This window comes from Crinia signifera, chromosome 4 (genome assembly GCF_055691185.1).
Source record: "Crinia signifera chromosome 4, ASM5569118v1, whole genome shotgun sequence".
NCBI lineage: Eukaryota > Metazoa > Chordata > Amphibia > Anura > Myobatrachidae > Crinia > Crinia signifera.
The window spans coordinates 328,051,372-328,069,373 of NC_139220.1; the positions used below are offsets into that span (position 1 = coordinate 328,051,372).

General features: G+C 47.1%; 1 protein-coding gene across 2 annotated transcripts in view; it reads right to left on the minus strand.

Annotated features, from left to right (window-relative positions):
• Positions 1-1,843: 1,843 nt before the first annotated feature.
• LOC146075988 (uncharacterized) overlaps positions 1,844-18,002 on the minus strand; it is a 44,060-nt gene continuing 27,901 nt past the window's right edge. For both annotated transcript variants that reach the window (XM_083185742.1, XM_083185741.1), the window contains one exon: positions 1,844-6,124. In XM_083185742.1, coding sequence (XP_083041868.1) covers positions 4,582-5,952 — 1,371 coding nt within the window. In that variant the 5' untranslated portion in view covers positions 5,953-6,124 and the 3' untranslated portion in view covers positions 1,844-4,581. The remainder of the gene's footprint in view (positions 6,125-18,002) is intronic.

Sequence of the window (18,002 nt, forward strand, 5' to 3'; positions counted from 1 at the left end):
TTTCCTGCTGTTCGGATAAATTCTGTAATTAGTCTATAGATCTCATGTAGTGAGGTTTGTGGTTGAGATATGAAGAGTAACATATCATCGGCGAACAAAGATACTTTGAGTTCCTATCCGCCAATATGTATACCTGTATAGTTCCGAGAGTCTCTAAGAGCCATAGCCAGAGGCTCCAGAGCAATTGCGAATACAATGTTGACAGGGGACCTCCCTGCCTCGTTCCCCGGCCCAGAACAAAAGGGTCAGAGAGTAGACCGTTACAGGAAACCTGAGATGATGGGGTTTGATAAAGTATTTGTAAAACATGGATGAAATTTTGGGAGAATCCAAAGCATTTAAGTGTGTGGTATAAGTGAGACCACTCCACCAGATCAAATGCTTTTTCAGCATCCAAAGCTAGTATCACAAGATCTGGTGGAGGTGGTGAGGATCGTCTAGGGGCTAGGGCCGCAATGACCTTGCGTACATTTGTGGTGGAATGTCGTCCCATTATAAATCCCGTTTGATCGTGATGAATGATAGTAGGGAGCAACAGTTTGAGTCTGTCTGCTATAATTTTGGTTAGGATTTTATAGTTGAGGTTGAGGAGGGAGATTGGGCGGTATGAACCGGGTAGAGAAAGGTCCCTGCCCGGTTTGGGGAGAATTTTAATGATCGCGGAGTTAAAATGCAATGGTAGTGTGTCGGACAGTAAGATAGAGTTATAGAAATCAGCAAGTATCGGGGTGATTTCTGGTTTTAGAAGTTTGTAGAATTCTCCACAGTACCCATCCGGACCTGGAGCTTTGTTGGGTTTTAGGTGTTGTATAACTTTATCTATCTCTTCAGCGGTAATTGGGCCAGTAAGCAGTGTTGATTGTTCTTGAGTGATGGATGGAAAGTGTAGTTTTTCCCACAGCGGGGAAGGGTGGGCAGGGGATTCTGCGGTATCAGGAAGAGTAGGGGGCAGAGATGTGGTATATAATTCTTTGTAGAATTGTTGCATCACTTGTGCTATTTCTGTGTTAGAATTTGTCTTGGTGGATTGCGAGGTACGCAATGGGTGAACCACCGCCGGTTTCATAGTGCCTTTTAGCAAGTTTGAAAGTAATTTACCCGTTTTATTCCCAAATTTATAGAATTTGTGGCTGAATGAGAACATTTGTCTTTCACCTATCTCAGATATGTATCCTTCCATGTGGGTTTTTGCTAGTAAATACTGTTCTTTATGAGAAGGGGATGGGTCTAATTGGTATTGGGCCGTGAAGGACAGAATGGAGCCTCTCAGGACCGCCTTCAACGTCATCCAGAATAGTTGTGGGTTCGTGTGTCTACATTCACTGTTATTAAGGATGAAATCTGCGACCACTGCTTTTACGTGTGTTTTAAATTTGTCAGATTTCAGAAAGCGGGAGGGGAATTTCCATATTCGAGATGGGGAGGGTTCATTTGCCATTGAAATGTCTAAAGAATCCAGGGCATGATCTGAAATGAGTATTGGGGCGATAGTAGAATAAGAGTAAGTGCGAAGAGTGAGTGAAAGACCAGCAGATAATCTATCCGAGAGAAGGATCCGTGTGCGGCAGACGGGATGCAGTTCCGATCCCGGCGGTCGGGATCCCGGCGTTCAGAATCCCGACGCCGGAATCCCAACACTTTCTCCCTCCTGGGGTGTCCACGACACCCCTGGAGGGAGAATAAATTAGTGTGCCGAGCATAGCAAGGCACCGGGCCCGCTGCGTGGTGAGCGCAGCGAGCCCGCAAGGGGGGGCAATCCACGTCCCCCCCCTTGTCGGCATTCCGGCGTCGGGATTCTGAACGCCGGGATCCCGACCTCCGGGATTCAATACTGAATCCGCGGCAGACAAGCATGTATATTCTTTATCTGTGGGGTGTAATGCTCTCCATACATCTATCACCCCCAAGAATTTTATTAGAAGATTAAGGCCAATTTTTGGGAGGGGGGAGGGTGATCCAGTGGTTTTGGATCTGTCTAAGGACTGAGCTGAGATCATATTCAAATCGCCACGTATAATGAGATTTGTGTCCATATATCGGGAGAGAAGCGCTACAACAGATCTGTAAAATGATTTAGAGTATGGTGGAGGGGAGTATACCTTTGCTAGTATGTATTTTTTACCTTGTGTTATTGTTGCAACAGCATACCTTCCATCCACATCTGTGTCCACATGCGATACCTCCAGTGCGAGAGAGCTCTGAGCAATCGTGCCCCCCCCCCCCCCCGTGCCCTAGAAGTGAAGGAAGAAGAGGTTAAGACAGTCCAACCCATCATTTTCCCACTTTAGAACCTCAGAGGGGAGCAAATGAGTCTCTTGCAGAAAAGCTATATCGACACAAGACTTATTTAAGTATACCAATAGTCTCCTTTTTATCGGTGAATTGATACCACCTATGTTCCAGGTGGCTATTTTAAAAGTGGGATTCATGGTGGGAACAAACAAAATGTAGTCCCAATACAACGAAAGGCCATTATTTGTAGAAGATATGTTACATACATAATGTTAAGAACATATAGTCTGATATCTAGAGATCTAGTAAGACGATAGTTTTGTAACCCGTGATATTCTGTGCTAGGTGAGTGAAAGGCAGGAGTGGGAAAGCGAAAAATAGAAAAGGAGGACTGAAGACAGTATAGTCATCCCGTGGGTAAAGGAATAATGAGGGTGGGGGAGGAAGGGGGGGGGTGGAAGGGGGGGGGGGTTAGAGGGAGCTTAATGAAACATTATATAACAGCATATTATAAGATGAACAAGCTCTGATAATTTTGGAATAATAATTTTGAAACCAGACATGTATATATGTTGGCAGCATTTTTGTTGCTGGTCAGCGAGCAACAAGTCCGAGGCCGAAACCGGGGCCGGGACCCTGTGTTTACCAGGAAAATTGTCCTGCTGCTTGTAGAGGGTTAGTGAACAATCTGGACAGTATCGTATAAGAAATACAGTCCTTATGGGGAAATTCCCTTGTCCATGGTAGCAGAAAGGGTCTACATCATTGTTGTCGAGGAAGTAACCACAAACAGAGAGATGATCATTTGTAGTTGGGAGGCGGAGAAATGTCGGTAATGTCGTCCGTAGAATAGTGTGAGAGCTCTCTTAGGCAAGCTGAAGCGTCAGAGGGAGTGGAAAAGTCCTTGAACGTGGTGCCATCATATATTCGCAGCTTGGCAAGATGGAGAAGGCCAAATTTCCGGCCTTCTGTGGCCAGGGCTGAGCGTATTGGGGAGAATGACTTTCTGATTTTAGATAGTTCAGCCGAAAAGTCCTGGAAAATATATCTTATTTCCTTCCCAGGTGAGATTTTTCACTTTACGGGGAGCGGACCAGATTTCTACCTTATGTAGGCAGCTCAGGCATTTGAATAATGTTACACGTGGACGCGGTCTGTGTGGAGTCGGTGGTGGTCCCACCCTGTGGACCCTCTCTCTAACACCTTGTCTTTGCAAACTTCCGTGATGCCTAGGAGCGAGGGGAGAGTAGTGTGGACAAATTTGACCAGAGCAGGGCCCTTCACAGACTCAGGCAGGCCCACCAGTCTGATATTACATCTTCTGGACCTGTTCTCTAATTCATCCACCTTATTCCACAATTGATGATTTTCTCTAGTGATTTTAATAATGTCCACCTGGGTTTTAGCTATGTCATGAGAGGCTGCACCCAGTTGATTTTCAATGACATCTACCATCTGGGATAGCTTCTGTATTTGGCAGGTTATGTCTTCTACAGCTTTACTTAGGAGTGGGGACATTGGGGCAGATGTATTAAGCCTGGAGAAGAGTTAAACTGGAGATAAAGTGGAAGGAGATAAACGCACAAGCCAATCACCTCCCCACTGTCATATTTCAAACACAGTTGATTGGCTGGTGCGTTATCTCCTTCCACTTTATGTCCACATTATCTCTTCGCCAGGCTTAATACATCTGCCCCAATGTGGCTGTGATCGCTTCTACCACCTCTCTATATGTGACTGGGGTCTCCAGTCCCCTCTGGAGTGGTCCCCCCTGCGTGTTACCTTCTGCTGCTGACTTTTTTGAGGCAGGGAGGGAAAGCGAGTCATTATCTCCGGGCGCCATGTTTTCCGCCCCGCGCCGTCTGTCTGGTCTCTACTGCTGCGTCTGAGCGGGAGAAGCGTTGAGAAATTTCTCCCTTGCCAATGTTGCCTGGGGGTCAGGAAGGTGAGCGGAGGTAAGCGTGCTGCTTAGAGGCTCCAGGAGCCGTGTAATTATAGCGGTGAGGGCTGTATGGGATCGGAGTTCAGAAGGGGAGCTCCGGCAACATCCCAGTAGTGGTAGATTTCATTGAACCCAGAATTTGTGCCCACTGTGTTTCTCCTATGCAGCCCAAATCACCCTCCCACTTGGTCCCCAGGCTGTCTAAATGGTGGGGAGAGGCATGTAAATGGAGAGTACCATATATATTAGAGACCTGTTTAGCCTGAGGTATGTTGAGGAGTAAGTACTTAATAGGAAATGAGAAAAATCGGGGCAGAGCCGCCAAACTGCGACTGTTGCAAGACGAAGTTGGAAGCACCTAAAAAAATAATAATTGTAGACCCCAAACTCCTACCAACACAGCATTTTTAGTTTGATCTTGTGTGACTCTTCTTATGTAGGACAAGCTGTGACTTCTGGGAAAACCCTTTGCTGCATTTAGAACATTTATATGGATTATCTCCTGTGTGACTCCTCTGATGTTTGACAAGGTCTGACTTCAGGGAAAAACATTTGCTGCATTCAGAGCATTTATATGGTTTCTCTCCTGTGTGAATCCTCTGATGTGCAACAAGATTTGACTTCCGGGAACAACAATAGCTGCATTCAGAACATTTATATGGCTTCTCTCCTGTGTGACTCCTCTGATGTAGGACAAGCTGTGACTTCTGGGGAAAACATTTGCTGCATTCAGAACATTTATATGGCTTCTCTCCTGTGTGATTCATCTGATGTTTGATAAGATTTGACTTACAGGAAAAACATTTGCTGCATTCAGAACATTTATATGGTTTCTCTCCTGTGTGATTCATCTGATGTAGGACAAGCTCGGAGCTTTGGGAAAAACATTTGCTGCATTCAGAACATTTATATGGCTTCTCGCCTGTGTGACTCCTCTGATGTTGGACAAGATGTGGCTTCTGGGAAAAACATTTGCTGCATTCAGCACATTTATATGGCTTCTCTCCTGTGTGACTCCTCTGATGTTGGACAAGAACTGACTTATGGGAAAAACATTTGCTGCATTCAGGACATTTATTTGGTTTCACTCCTGTGTGAGTCTTCTGATGTTTGAGCAGACTTGACTTATCTGAAAAAGATTTACTGCATTCAGAACATTTATATGGCTTCTCTCCTGTGTGACTCCTCTGATGTATGACAAGATGTGGCTTCTGGGAAAAACATTTGCTGCATTCAGAACATTTATATGGCTTCTCTCCTGTGTGACTCCTCTGATGTAGGACAAAATGTGACTTCTGGGAAAAACATTTGCTGCATTCAGAACATTTATATGGTTTCTCTCCTGTGTGATTCCTCTGATGTTGGACAAGATGTGGCTTCTGGGAAAAACATTTGCTGCATTCAGCACATTTATATGGCTTCTCTCCTGTGTGACTCCTCTGATGTAGGACAAGCTCTGCCTTCCGGGAAAAACATTTGCTGCATTCAGAACATTTATATGGCTTCTCTCCTGTGTGACTCCTCTGATGTATGACAAGATATGACTCTTGGGAAAAATATTTGCTGCATTCAGCACATTTATACAGTTTCTCTCCTGTGTGACTCCTCTGATGTACCAGAAGCTGTGATTTATATGTAAAGCCTTTGTCACACTCAGAACACACATGTGGTCTCTCTCCTGTGTGACTCCTCTGATGTATGAGAAGCTGTGATTTACATGTAAAGCCTTTGTCACACTCAGAGCACACATGTGGTTTCTCTCCTGTGAGGCTCATCATGTATGAGGTGAGAAACAAATTAGTTGTTGAAGGTTTCTTCTGTCCAGAAAATAAAATAGTGTTTGTTCCTCCTCCTGAGGTGTAAGGAGATATGATGTATTTAGTTGGCTTGATCGGAGAACAATTTCCCTCTTCCACGTCGTCTTAATTTGAATCCTGCTCCTTATATGTCCTGTAAGAAAGTTAATATGTAAAAGCATAATGGTTACCAGGATAACGCTACTTTTATTGTATAAGGTGTATATTTATACACAATAGCAAATATCACAGACACTGACAATGATGCTACATTTGTGTACAAATGTGTCCACATACATCCAGCCTCCTTGTGTGTTAAACAGTCCTTCTAGTTGCTCCATTCCATAGTGGGACTGTAGCACTGAGCATCTTTTCCATTAAAATGCATCTTATTCGCAGAGCGATGTGACAAGGACGCACAAGCAGCTTCTTATAATTAAAAATAAATGCTACTTTAGTGTTATCCAGTTTTTTATATGCAGATACAGCAGCAGTTGCACACAGTATATAGGAATGCAACATATTTTAATAAGCAGAAGCTGCTTGTGTGTCATATTAGCATCACTTTGTAAATAATACGCATAATAAAAAGTCACACGAACAGACGTTTGGCGGTACAGTCATAGTGCGCTCACATGTTATGTGTAACCCGACTTGTGGTGAATGGGGGATAGATGCATGTGGACACATCTCTGTGTTCCCAAATTGCTGGGACTCTATTTGCAGTCACATGTGCAGCACAAAGACCTCTAAACTCCTACAGTATACACAGTTTATTAATGTGCCTATAATTGTTGTATAATGTTTTTCCTCTGACCTCAGATGTGCAGAACATACAATACTGACCATACATGTGTAACACATGCTAGTGATCCTGTCCTGCTATGGTCAGCTGATGCAGCAGGATGTCACCACACTCTCCGGGCACATAATGGAGATGCGGACAAAGTGATCATCTCACAGTCACTCAGCTCAGTGTGATGTGTGCAGAGGAATCGGGGTTCACACATTTATAATGTTACAGATGTGGGGATGTTTGGTGCTTGGGAATAAGATACAAAAAAAACAATAAATTACCTACCGGTAAATCCTTTTATCGTAGTCCATATGGGATACGGGGGTCTCAATACGGTGGGGATTGAGGGTTCTTAGCAGAAGACGGACACATATAACTCTCTTCAGAGTGGGTGTACTGTCTCCTCCCATCCCACAAGCCAGTTAATGAAAACTGTGCCTGAAGGAGAATGAACGTATGTGAGAAAAGGATATGTGTATACAGGATATGTGGTGAGATTCATACCAGCACACCACAAACACAATAATAGTTAACAGAACTGTTAACAAATTATTGGAACATAACAAAGTCACTCAAGTGACAACATACTGTAGGCAACAGGCAAGAATGTCACAACTATAGTAGTGACAACCAGATGCAGAAGAACTCACCACTGAGGCAGACGCCCAGTATCCCATATGGACTACGAGAAAAGGATTTACCAGTAGGTAATTAAAATCCTATTTTCTCTATCCTCTATATGGGATACTGGGGTCTCAATACCATGGGGATGACTCACAGCTTCCAGAATGGGCGGAGACTGCTGCAACACCACCTGGCCAAACGGTGTATCCTCTCTGGCCAGAGTGTTAAACTTGTAAAATTTTACAAAGGGGTTGGTATAGGCAATTTTGCTGCCCCATAAGCCTGTTGTATAGTAGAACAAATCCAACTGGCAATAGTCAGCTTTGAAGCAGGACAACCCTTCTTTTGTGCATCTTAGAACACAAAAAGCCATTCTGTCTTACAAACTCGAGCAGATCATTTAACATAAGCCTTAAGCATTCGTACCACATACAAGGATTAAGAAATTCCAGGAAGAGTGGAACAAGAAGGAACCACAATGGGTTGATTCAGTTGGAATAAAGACAAGATAAAGGCTGTCGCATGAAAAAGCTCCCAATACGACACACGACGGGCCAAAGCCAGTGCCAAAAACACCGCCATCTTCCACGTGAGGTACTTTATTTCTGATGTTTCCAAAGGATCGAACCAGGATGACTACAGAAATGATAACACCACAATCAAGTCCCAAAGTGCCGTAGGTGGCACTAAGGGGGGTTGGAATCGCAGAACCCCTTGGAGAAAGGTCGGAACCTCAGGCAAGTCCGCCAACTTCTTTTGGAAGAAAATGGACAGGGCCAAGATTTGAACCTTAAAAGATCACAAATGAAGGCCCAATTCCAAACCCGCCTGCAGAAACTGCAAGAATCGGTCCAGTTTACAGTCTGCAAGTAGACAGCTTTCTTTTTCGCACCAAGCAACATATTTTCTCCAAATATTATGGTTGTGGGACGCAGTTAGCGGTTTTCTATCTAGGGTCATGAAGAGAGATTAACAAAGGCAGGAAGGCCCTTGTGGACTAAAAACTGCTCCTCAACCTCTAGGCTGCCAAACAAAGCAACCCTAAGACCTGGGAGATGAACGAGCATTGCAGGAGTAGGTCCTCTCTGAGAGGTAGACACAAAAAGATCTTCTACTAACATGGCCTGAAGATCCGCGTACCAGGCCCTTCGTGGCCAGTCTGGTGCCACCAGTTAAGCCTCTACTCCTTGACTTTGCACTCTTTAGGACCCTTGAGAGCAAGGGGATCAGAGAAAAGAGATGCAGTAGATCATATGACCAACTTGTCGTTAGAGCATCCACCACTTTGGCTTGAGGATCCCTGGACCATGAGCAATCTGTGTCCACCTTCTTGTTGAATCTGCATGCCATGAGGTCGATCTGTGGAAACTCCCACAGATCCACAATGTGAGTAAACACTTGGGGATTAAACCCCCATTCCCCGTGGTGGTCGTGTCGACTGAGTCCTGTCATGTCGGATCGGTGTGGTTTTCAGTCTGTTTCTGGTACTGGACTCTCCGGTGGCCTCCGGCGGAGAGTCTGTGCCATTACAGCTCAATCTTCTGTGAGCCTAATTATGCAAAAGCCTGGGAGGTATGACCTCGATATCCCTGATTGGGAGTTGGGCTCAATCTTTCACAGGTGTAATGATCATCTGAGCCCTTTTTAAGGCATTCTCCCAGGCACTACCCTGCCGGTGATAGTTTCCTGTTCCTGTTGCAGGGACCTGCAGTCCTGTGCTTCCTGCTGGTCACCTGTCAGCTCATTACTTCCAGCAGTGTGTCCTGGCCATGCTGCACTCTTGGTCCTGTCCTGGTCAGCGTTCCTGTCTTGTCCAGTCCTTCCAGTTGTTCCCAGCCTGCACGCTATTCATCTGGTGCAGCTGGGTGTCGTGGTCCTGTCGCTGTGTGTCCAGTTCAGGTCACATAAGTGCTCCAGTGGAGCCTGGTTCTGTTCTTTATTTATAAAGTCCTGGCAAGCTGCCATATTCCTTTTGTTATTCACTTGTGGGCAAGCGGCCCTGTTTCCTTTGTTACTTTATATTTCCTTTGGTCCAGCTCTTCCAGGTGTGAAGTAAGTATACTGTACACTTGTTTTGGGGTACCGTGTGTTTGTGAACTCATTAGTTACTTTGGCGTGTTTTAGGCTGGAGGCACCCTGGTTCTGTTATGTCTGGTGTCTGCGATGGGAAACGGTCATTTAGCAGACCACACTTAGGTCGACATGGGTTTTTCACTGTTTTTTGAGCCGACATGTGCCGACAGGCGGTATTTCATGCCCTACCATCCACTAGGGCGTGGTGGGAGAATAAAATTGTGTGCCGAGCACAGCGAGCGAAGTGAGTGATGCGAGGGGCTGCGTGTCACCTCCGACTGTGTCGACATTCGGATAAAAAAAACAGTGAAAAACCGTGTCGACCTAATGACTGTCTACCTAAACCCATGTCGACATAAACCCATGTCGACATTCCCCCCTGTCGACCCAACGTGATCGACCTAATGACTGTCAACCTAAGTGTGGTCTGTTAGATGATCCACACCCGTCTGTGACGGTCGCACTCCCCGTCTTTGTTAAAACCTGGGTTGGAGCGGGCCTAACTCGCTCCTTCAAACGCAGCAACAACAGGAAAGGCCTAGCTACCCACAGACTACAGTCACCTGTCCAAGGAGGTCAACAGAGTCAGTGTAGGGTGCGCCGTGGCCATCCTAATCAGTGGTCCTGGCTATGGTTTCACACCCAAAACCATAACACCACTCCTGGTATTAAAATGGCTGAGATCACCTTCTGCCCATGAGAGAATCTTGGTTGCTTCTCTCATGCACGCTACGCTCTGCGTACCTCCTTGGCGGTTGATTTACACAACCGGCATTACGTTATCTGATTGGACCTGTATCGCTTGGCCTCTCAGCAGAGAGCAAGCCTGCAGAAGAGCATAGTACACTGCTCTCAATTCCAAGTTGTTTATATGCAACTTGGATTCCCACAGAGTCCACTTGCCCTGAATGTGTACCGTTGCATCACTGCCCCCCCTACCTAACAGACTGGCATCTGTCATGAGTAGAATCCAGTCCTAGATCCCAAAACTCCAACCCGCCAACAGGTTGGAAGACTGAAGCCTCCACTGCAGAGACAGCTTGACTTGAGACGAGAGACGTATCCTCTTGTGCATGTGAGAGCCGGTCCAATTGCTCAACACATTCAATTGGAAAATCCTGCAGTCGAATCTCCTCAAAGGAAGCCACCATGTTGCCAGTAACCTGATGCACTGAAATGAGGTCCTGAGCAAGAACATCTGCTTTCAGCTGCTGAAGTGCTACAGATGGGGTAGTTCCCATCCTTGCTGGCGGGTCGCCAGGACGTCCCCTCTGGCGACCCGCCAGCAGCCTCGCCAGCGAATATAATGAGACGCGCGTTCGTCTCACGTGCATGCGCGTCTCAGTCTCCGTCGCCAGCGCGACGGAAACCCTGTCCGTCTCCGCCTCAGGGAGACGGACAGGGTTAGGGGGGGTTAGGGGTTACCGCCGGCAAGCCGGCGGGGACCCGGGGGAACGGATGGAAGCGCCGGCGGAAGGGGACGCGCGCGCACGAGGGGCGCGCGCGTCCCCTTCCGACGGCGCTTCCATCCATGGCGCTGGCGGGGGATGTCGGCTGGCGACGCCAGCGCCATCCCCTGCCAGGATGAGACCTACCCCATCTGTACCACCTTGTCCCACGGGAGCTATATCTTCTGGTCTACCGTGTCCATGATCATCCCGAGGAATTGGAGACATGGGCCCGGGAGGACTTTAGTAGATTCAAGATCCACCCGTGCTTTGACAGCACCTGTATGGCATGATCGATTGCACCCTCTGACCTTGTTTTTAGCTGTAAGTCATCCAGGTAGGGAATGATATTTATCCATTGCGACCTGAGCAGGAGCATCATTTCCGCCATCACCTTTGTGAATATGCGCGGACTGTTGACAGTCCGAAAGGTAAGACTTGGAAAAGATATTGATCATCCTGTAGGGCAAACCTTAAGTATGCCTGGTGTGTTGGCCAAACCGGAATATGAAGATAAGCATCTGTGGTGTCTAGGAAAGCAGGGAATTCTCCTTCTTCCAAGCTGGCAATTACCGCCCGCAATGACTCCATCCTGAATTTGAACTCCTTTATACCCCTTTCACACTCGCAAAAATGTCCCGGGTTTGATGCACATGAACGCGCATCAACCCAGGATTTAGCTCAGTGTTAAAGGGTCTAGAAAGAATATCCCAGGATGAGCATTCCAGGATTTTTACCCAGGTCCTGACCGATTCCGTAATCAACAAGGGATGCTCAAAAACCCGGGATATTTTTGCGAGTGTGAAAATAGGATTTTGGGTACCTACCGGTAAATCCTTTTCTCGTAGTCCATAGGGGATACTGGGTTCAATACTATAGGGGATAGAGTTCCTCCGCAGGAGAGACAGGCACATAAGATCTTTCACTGTGGGTGCACTGGCTCCTCCCCTCTATCACCTCCCACTTCCTCTCAGTTAATAAAAAACTGTGCCGAAGGAGAGGCGACTATATGAGGAGGTATGTGAATCAGTCAGTGTGGTGAGATTTGCACCTGCACACCACAGTCAAACAAGAAACAGCAGGTGAATAATTATGCTTCTGGATATCCCAAAATATCCAAAGAATCATTTTGTGTCATCTCCTTGTTACAGAAGTATTTAGTGTGCACATTGAATTTTTGTACACACTATACAATTTATTTACACAATACTTACTGGATAAGAGATTACTAGTGCAGGCACCTCATCAGTGCTGTGCACTTTCAATGTATGTTTTCTGTATGTTATGTCAGTGTCCACGTGTGTCCATTTTTATTCTTAAAAATATGTATAAAAATTAAAAGCTAAGTTTTAAAACTTTTTTCAAAAGCAGTGCCCCCAGAAAAAGAGAGTACTTTCTCTTTCCCTTACTTGAATAATGTCACCTAGCAATTGAAAATTGTCAGAATTGACAAGGCAACAAGCCAAGCAAATTGAGAAAAAAAAAAAGTCAGAATTGACAACAAGGCCACAAGCCGAGCAATTGAAAAAATGTCAGCATTGACAAGGCAACAAGCCAACATAACTGAAGTTACAGTATGTTAAGTTTCAGAGGTTAGGCCTCACAGGTCCAACTGGACAGCAGAGTATCCACAGAGGCGGGCGCCCAGTATCCCATATGGATTACGAGAAAAGGATTTACCGGTAGGTACCCAAAATCCTATTTTCTCTACCGTCCAATGTGTGTTGACCTGACCAAGTTGCAGCTCTGCAGAGCTGAAAGGCCGAGACACCTCGGGCAGCCGCCAAGGAAGTCCCCACTGATCGGTTGAATGAGCCTTCAACGAAAGCGGTAGTGTAAGACCAGCCATTCTGTAAGCCTGTTGTATAGTGTATCCAACAGGCAATGGTCTGCTTGGATGCTGGAGAGCCCTTCCTTCGTGCATCATACAGCACGAAGAGGCAATCTAACTTTCGAATCCGAGCATTATGTTTTACATACACCGTAAGTGTATGGACCACATCCAAAAAAGGAGGGATGTCAGGATGAGCTGAACTGGAAGGAACCACAATAGGTTGATTGAGGTGAAACGCCGACACAACCATTGGAAGGAAATGCGGCCTAGTTCTAAATTCCGCTTGATTCTCATGGAACACCAGGTAAGGGCTTTTACATGACAGAGCTCCGAGTTCAGAAACCCGTCTAGCTGAAGCCACTGCCAGCAGGACCACCGTCTTCCATGTAAGGTGTTTTAGATCAGATTGTTCCAACGGATCAAAACAGGAAGACTTCAAGCAGGACAAAACCACATCCAGGTCCCAAGGAGCTGTAGGTGGTATGAAAGGGGGCTGAATTCTGACAACCCCTTGCAGAAATGTTCGAACCTCCGTCAAGGACGCCAGCTTCTTTTGAAAGAAGATTGACAATGCCGAGATCTGTATCTTCAAGGAACCCAATCGAAGTCCTAAGTCCAAACCAGCTTGGAGAAACCTCAATAGGTTGTTCAGCTTAAAATCTGCTGGTGGTAGGTTCTTCTTTTTACACCAGGCCACATATTATCTCCAATTGAGATGATAGTGGGATGCCGTAACTGGCTTTCTGGCTTGGGTCATAGTAGAAATGACTGAGGGGTGTAGGCCTTTCTGGCCTAAAATCTGCTGCTCAACCTCCAAGCCGTGAAACACAGCCGCTGTAAGTCCTGGTAGACTAACTGCGCTTGGAGCAGTAGATCCTCTCCGAGAGGTAGACGCCATGGATCTTCCACTTGCATTGCCTGAAGATCCCCATACCAGACCCTTCTAGGCCAATCTGGTGCCACTAGTATGGCTTCTGCTCTTTGAAGCTGAATTCTCTTTAGCACTCGCGCCAAGAGAGGTAGCGGTGGGAACAGGTATACCAGCCGGTAACTCCAGGGCCAAGTCAGGGCATCCACTGCTTCTGCTTCCGGATCCCTGGTCCGTGAACAGTATTTGTCCACCCTGTGATTTAGCAGAGAGGCCATGAGGTCTATCTGAGAGGAGCCCCCACAGATCCGTAATGATCCTGAACACCTGGGATTGTAGTTCCCATTCCCCTGGGTGTAGGTCTTCACGACTGAGGAAGTCCTCTTCCCAGTTGTCCACTCCCGGGATGAATACTGCTGACAACGCCATCACATGTTGTTTTGCCCAGGAGATGATCTTGTCTCTCTCATGCAAGTCAGGCTCTTTGTTCCTGCGATAATAAACAGCCCTCAACTCCAACTTGTTGATGTGTAACCTGTATTCCAAGAGAGACATCTGCCTTAAATAAGGATTCCCCGAATCACCGCTCCACAGCCTCTTAGGCTGGCATCCTTGGTTAACAGGAGCCAATCCTCGATCTGGAAACACCAACCTGCCAGGAGATTGGTTGAGTTCAACCACCATTGGAGTGAGAGCTTGGTCTGAGCCAACAGCCGAATCCTTCTGTGCATTTGAAGGGGGGGACCCCGACCACTTTTCCAGAATATCCCGTTGAAATGTTCTGGAAAGGAATCGGCCAAACCGGAGTGCTTCGAAGGAAGCCCCCATATTGCCCAAAAGTTTTAGGCAAAGATGAACAGTCAAGTCAATTGAGGGGACGTTAGTACCTCCTCTACCATCAGCTGAAGAGCTGTTCTTTTCCATCGGTAGAAAAACCTTCCGTTCTACCGTATCTAGGATCATACCCAGAAACAGCATTTTCTGTTTTGGGACCAGCAATGACTTTGGCAGATTCAAAATCCACCCATGATGAGTCAATGTTTCAATGTCAGCTGGATTGCACTCCTCAAGGCCTCATCCGATTCTGCCTTGATTAGCAGGTCGTCCAGGTATGGTATTACATTTACCCCTTGGTGAGGAGAGACCATTTCCGCCATTATCTTTGTGAACATGCGTGGTGCCGTGGACAGACCGAACGGCAACGCCTGAAATGGATAATGGTCGTCGCCCAGCACAAATCTTAGGAACATTTGGTGCGGGGTCCATATAGGTATGTGTAGGTAGGCGTCCTTCACATCTATGGAGGCTAGGAAATCCCCTTGTTCCAGACTGGCAATTACCAAGCGGAGCGACTCCATTCTGAACTTGAACACCTGAAGAAAAGGGTTCAAGGATCTCAGATTGAGAATGGGTCTTACCGACCCGTCCGGTTGTGGTACAAGGAAGAGGTTTGAGTAACAACCCTGACCTTGTTCCTGCCTCGGAACTACCTTTGACTGAAGTAGTCTCTGTATGGCTCCCTGAAGGAGTGTACGATCCTGTTCCGATGCTGGAAAGGACGATAGGAAGAATCTTCTGGGGGGAGGCCTGGAAAACTTCAGCCTGTAGCCCTGTGAAATAAGATTTCTGGCCCAGGGATCTAGGCACTAGGCTTCCCATACATGGATGAAGTGTGACAGTCGAGCTCCCACCTCAAGAGTGGGCAGACCCCGTCATGCCGAGGACTTGGAGGCAGCTGCAGTGGCCGCACAGTCCTTTTGTCCTGAGGTATTAGTCTCTTTGAACTTACCTCTGGATCCTCTGTTGGCATTTGAGGCACCCCTGGCCTTGAAGTGGGTTCTGGTGCTGGACGGGGGTCGTGATGGACGTTTCACTGCAGCTTGTGCTAATGGGAGGAAAGTGGACTGGTACTTGTGTAATAACTGGGCGCCCGATTTTGAGATCGGGTTGGAAAAATCGCATTGCATGCAACCAAATCGCATGCGATCGACGCAATTCAATGTTAAAATGGTCCTGTTCATTTACCCACTATCCAAATGGGCATAGAGTTGATTTTATATAGCGTGGCGAGTGCAGCGAGCCACTGTGCCCGAAGCGAGGCGAGCCCCGCGTGGGGCCGCGGAATACATTTTAAGTAATCTGCGTCCCCTCGAGGGGCTCGCCTTGCTATATAAAATCAACTCTATGCCCACTTGGATAGTGGGGAAATGAACAGGACCATTTTAACATTGAATCCTATGGAAAATCGCGTCAATCGCATCTGATTGTATGCCTTAAGTTAAGGCATACAATCAAATAATCAGGCGTCCAGATATTACACAAGTACCAGTGGACTTACCAGCCGTGGCCTTGGAAATCCACTCATCCAGCTCCCTCCCAAACAGTCTATCTCCCGCAAAGGGAATGTCACGCTGTGGTTTGAGTCCACGTCTGCTACCCACAGGGCTCTTCTGACCGACACAGCCATGGCTGAATTATGTGCATTTGTAGCACCCAGCTCCTTCTGTGCTTTGCAAAGCACCTTTGCTGTGTCCTGAATGTGGCGCAGCTTTTCACCTAGCTGTGCAAAAGACATGTCCTCTTGGATTTGTGTGGACCAGGTATAAATGGCCTTGGCCATCCATCAGCTGCTAGAACAGGACGATGTGAAGCCCCACTTGCTGTATACATGGACTTGAGCTGTATCTTCAAGTCTCCTGTTAGCTCCATCCATAAGAGTGGATACTGCCTGGACTGGAAGAAATACCTTCCTTAAAAGGCACAAAACTGAGGAGTCCACAACAGGTGGCTCCTCCCACATTTTCCTACCTGCAGGGTCGGAGGGATATGTATTAGCAAACCGCTTAGTTAATTGGAACCTCTTTTTCAGGTTCTTTCATGCAGTTTTAAAAAACGCCTTCTAGTTCCGATTGTTCCGGAAAATAGACAGGCTGCCTTTTCTGGGTCATAAAGAAGGAATCCTCATCTGTGGGTTCCTCTAGAGGAAGGTCTAAAACCTCTCTTATAGCTCTAATCAAGGGCTAGAACCCCTGTGCCAGAGCTTGCCCCTGAACAGATCTGTTCTTCCTCCCCTTCTTCAATTAAATCCTCCTCTGTCTCAGAGGTAATCACTGCTGCAGGCCTTCTCTGAGGCTGTGCAGAAAGGGGGTGAGAGTATTAACCCTTGCAGAAAATATGGATACTTTTCTCTGCACTCTCTGGGTCTGCTGTTATTAGCAGCCAACTGAGAATAAACAGAGTCCAGCAGTGTGAAAACTGTTGGCCCACACAGGCTCTCTTTCAACCTGTGACCTTCCATGCAACTGTGGGGGCATCCTACTGACCTGTGTGATAGCCCCACTGGGCTGTGGTGACATACATGGTTCACAGGTAACCTGTGATTGAGATGCAAATTTCGTGCTGCAAACCATGCAGGTCCTTTCACCATTTTGCTGTACAGTCACCACAATAACACACACACTTCACTCACACTATCTGTGTGCAGAGTGAAAATATATATATATATAGCAGTATAGACTCTAAGTGTAAGAGACTAATTGCAGTGTGTTAACAGCGCTTATTAACTAGTTCAGTGGGGTAAGAATCAGAGCCACTTGGGGACCAGTGTACCTTGTTTAACCTAAGCTCACGTGATCTGAGAGCAGGTTCTGTTATAATACACACAGTGTCACAACTACACAGTGATATAAGCTAGGCAACACTAGACAAGGGCTGAATAGCATTTAACTTGCTGTCTCTGCCTGTTCAGGATCTCAGCACCGCTGAAAAGCTCCTGTAATGGTGCCTCAGTAGAAACGTGCCCAGCAGAGACTGGTCCCGCTCTGAGTGAAGCCCCGCCCCCTTGCACGGAGCTGGCGCCTTCAGTGTATTATACTGACAATTTTGCGCTTGTAAAAACATATTTAAGTTATAGCTCTGGTGGTCCAGGGGCTATCTGTGTGTGTGTGTCAGTCTTGAGGATGGGGGAGTTCACGCAGTCCCTGCGTGAGGGCCGCCACTACTGCCGCCGCCATCTTGCCGCACATAAAAAGTTGGGGTGCCCCCTGTGGGGAACCCTGACTGGTACTCACCACTCGACGTCTTCGGACCTTGCCAGGGGTGTGCGGCAGCTGGAAGGTCTGCTCGCACCAGCGCAATGCTGTGCGGTGACAGAAATCCCTCTCAGGGGGCGGCGGTACGCGTCCTCCAACCTTTTCATACCCCCACTATCCACATCGGCGTGGAGTTGATTTTTATATAGTGTGGTAAGCACAGCGAGCCACCGAGCCCGAAGCGTGGCGAGCCCCGCGAGGGGACGCGGATTACTTCACCTACATTCCGCGTCCGCTCGCCACGTTTCGGGCTTGGTGGCGAGCCACACTATATAAAATCTACTCCACCGTGGATAGT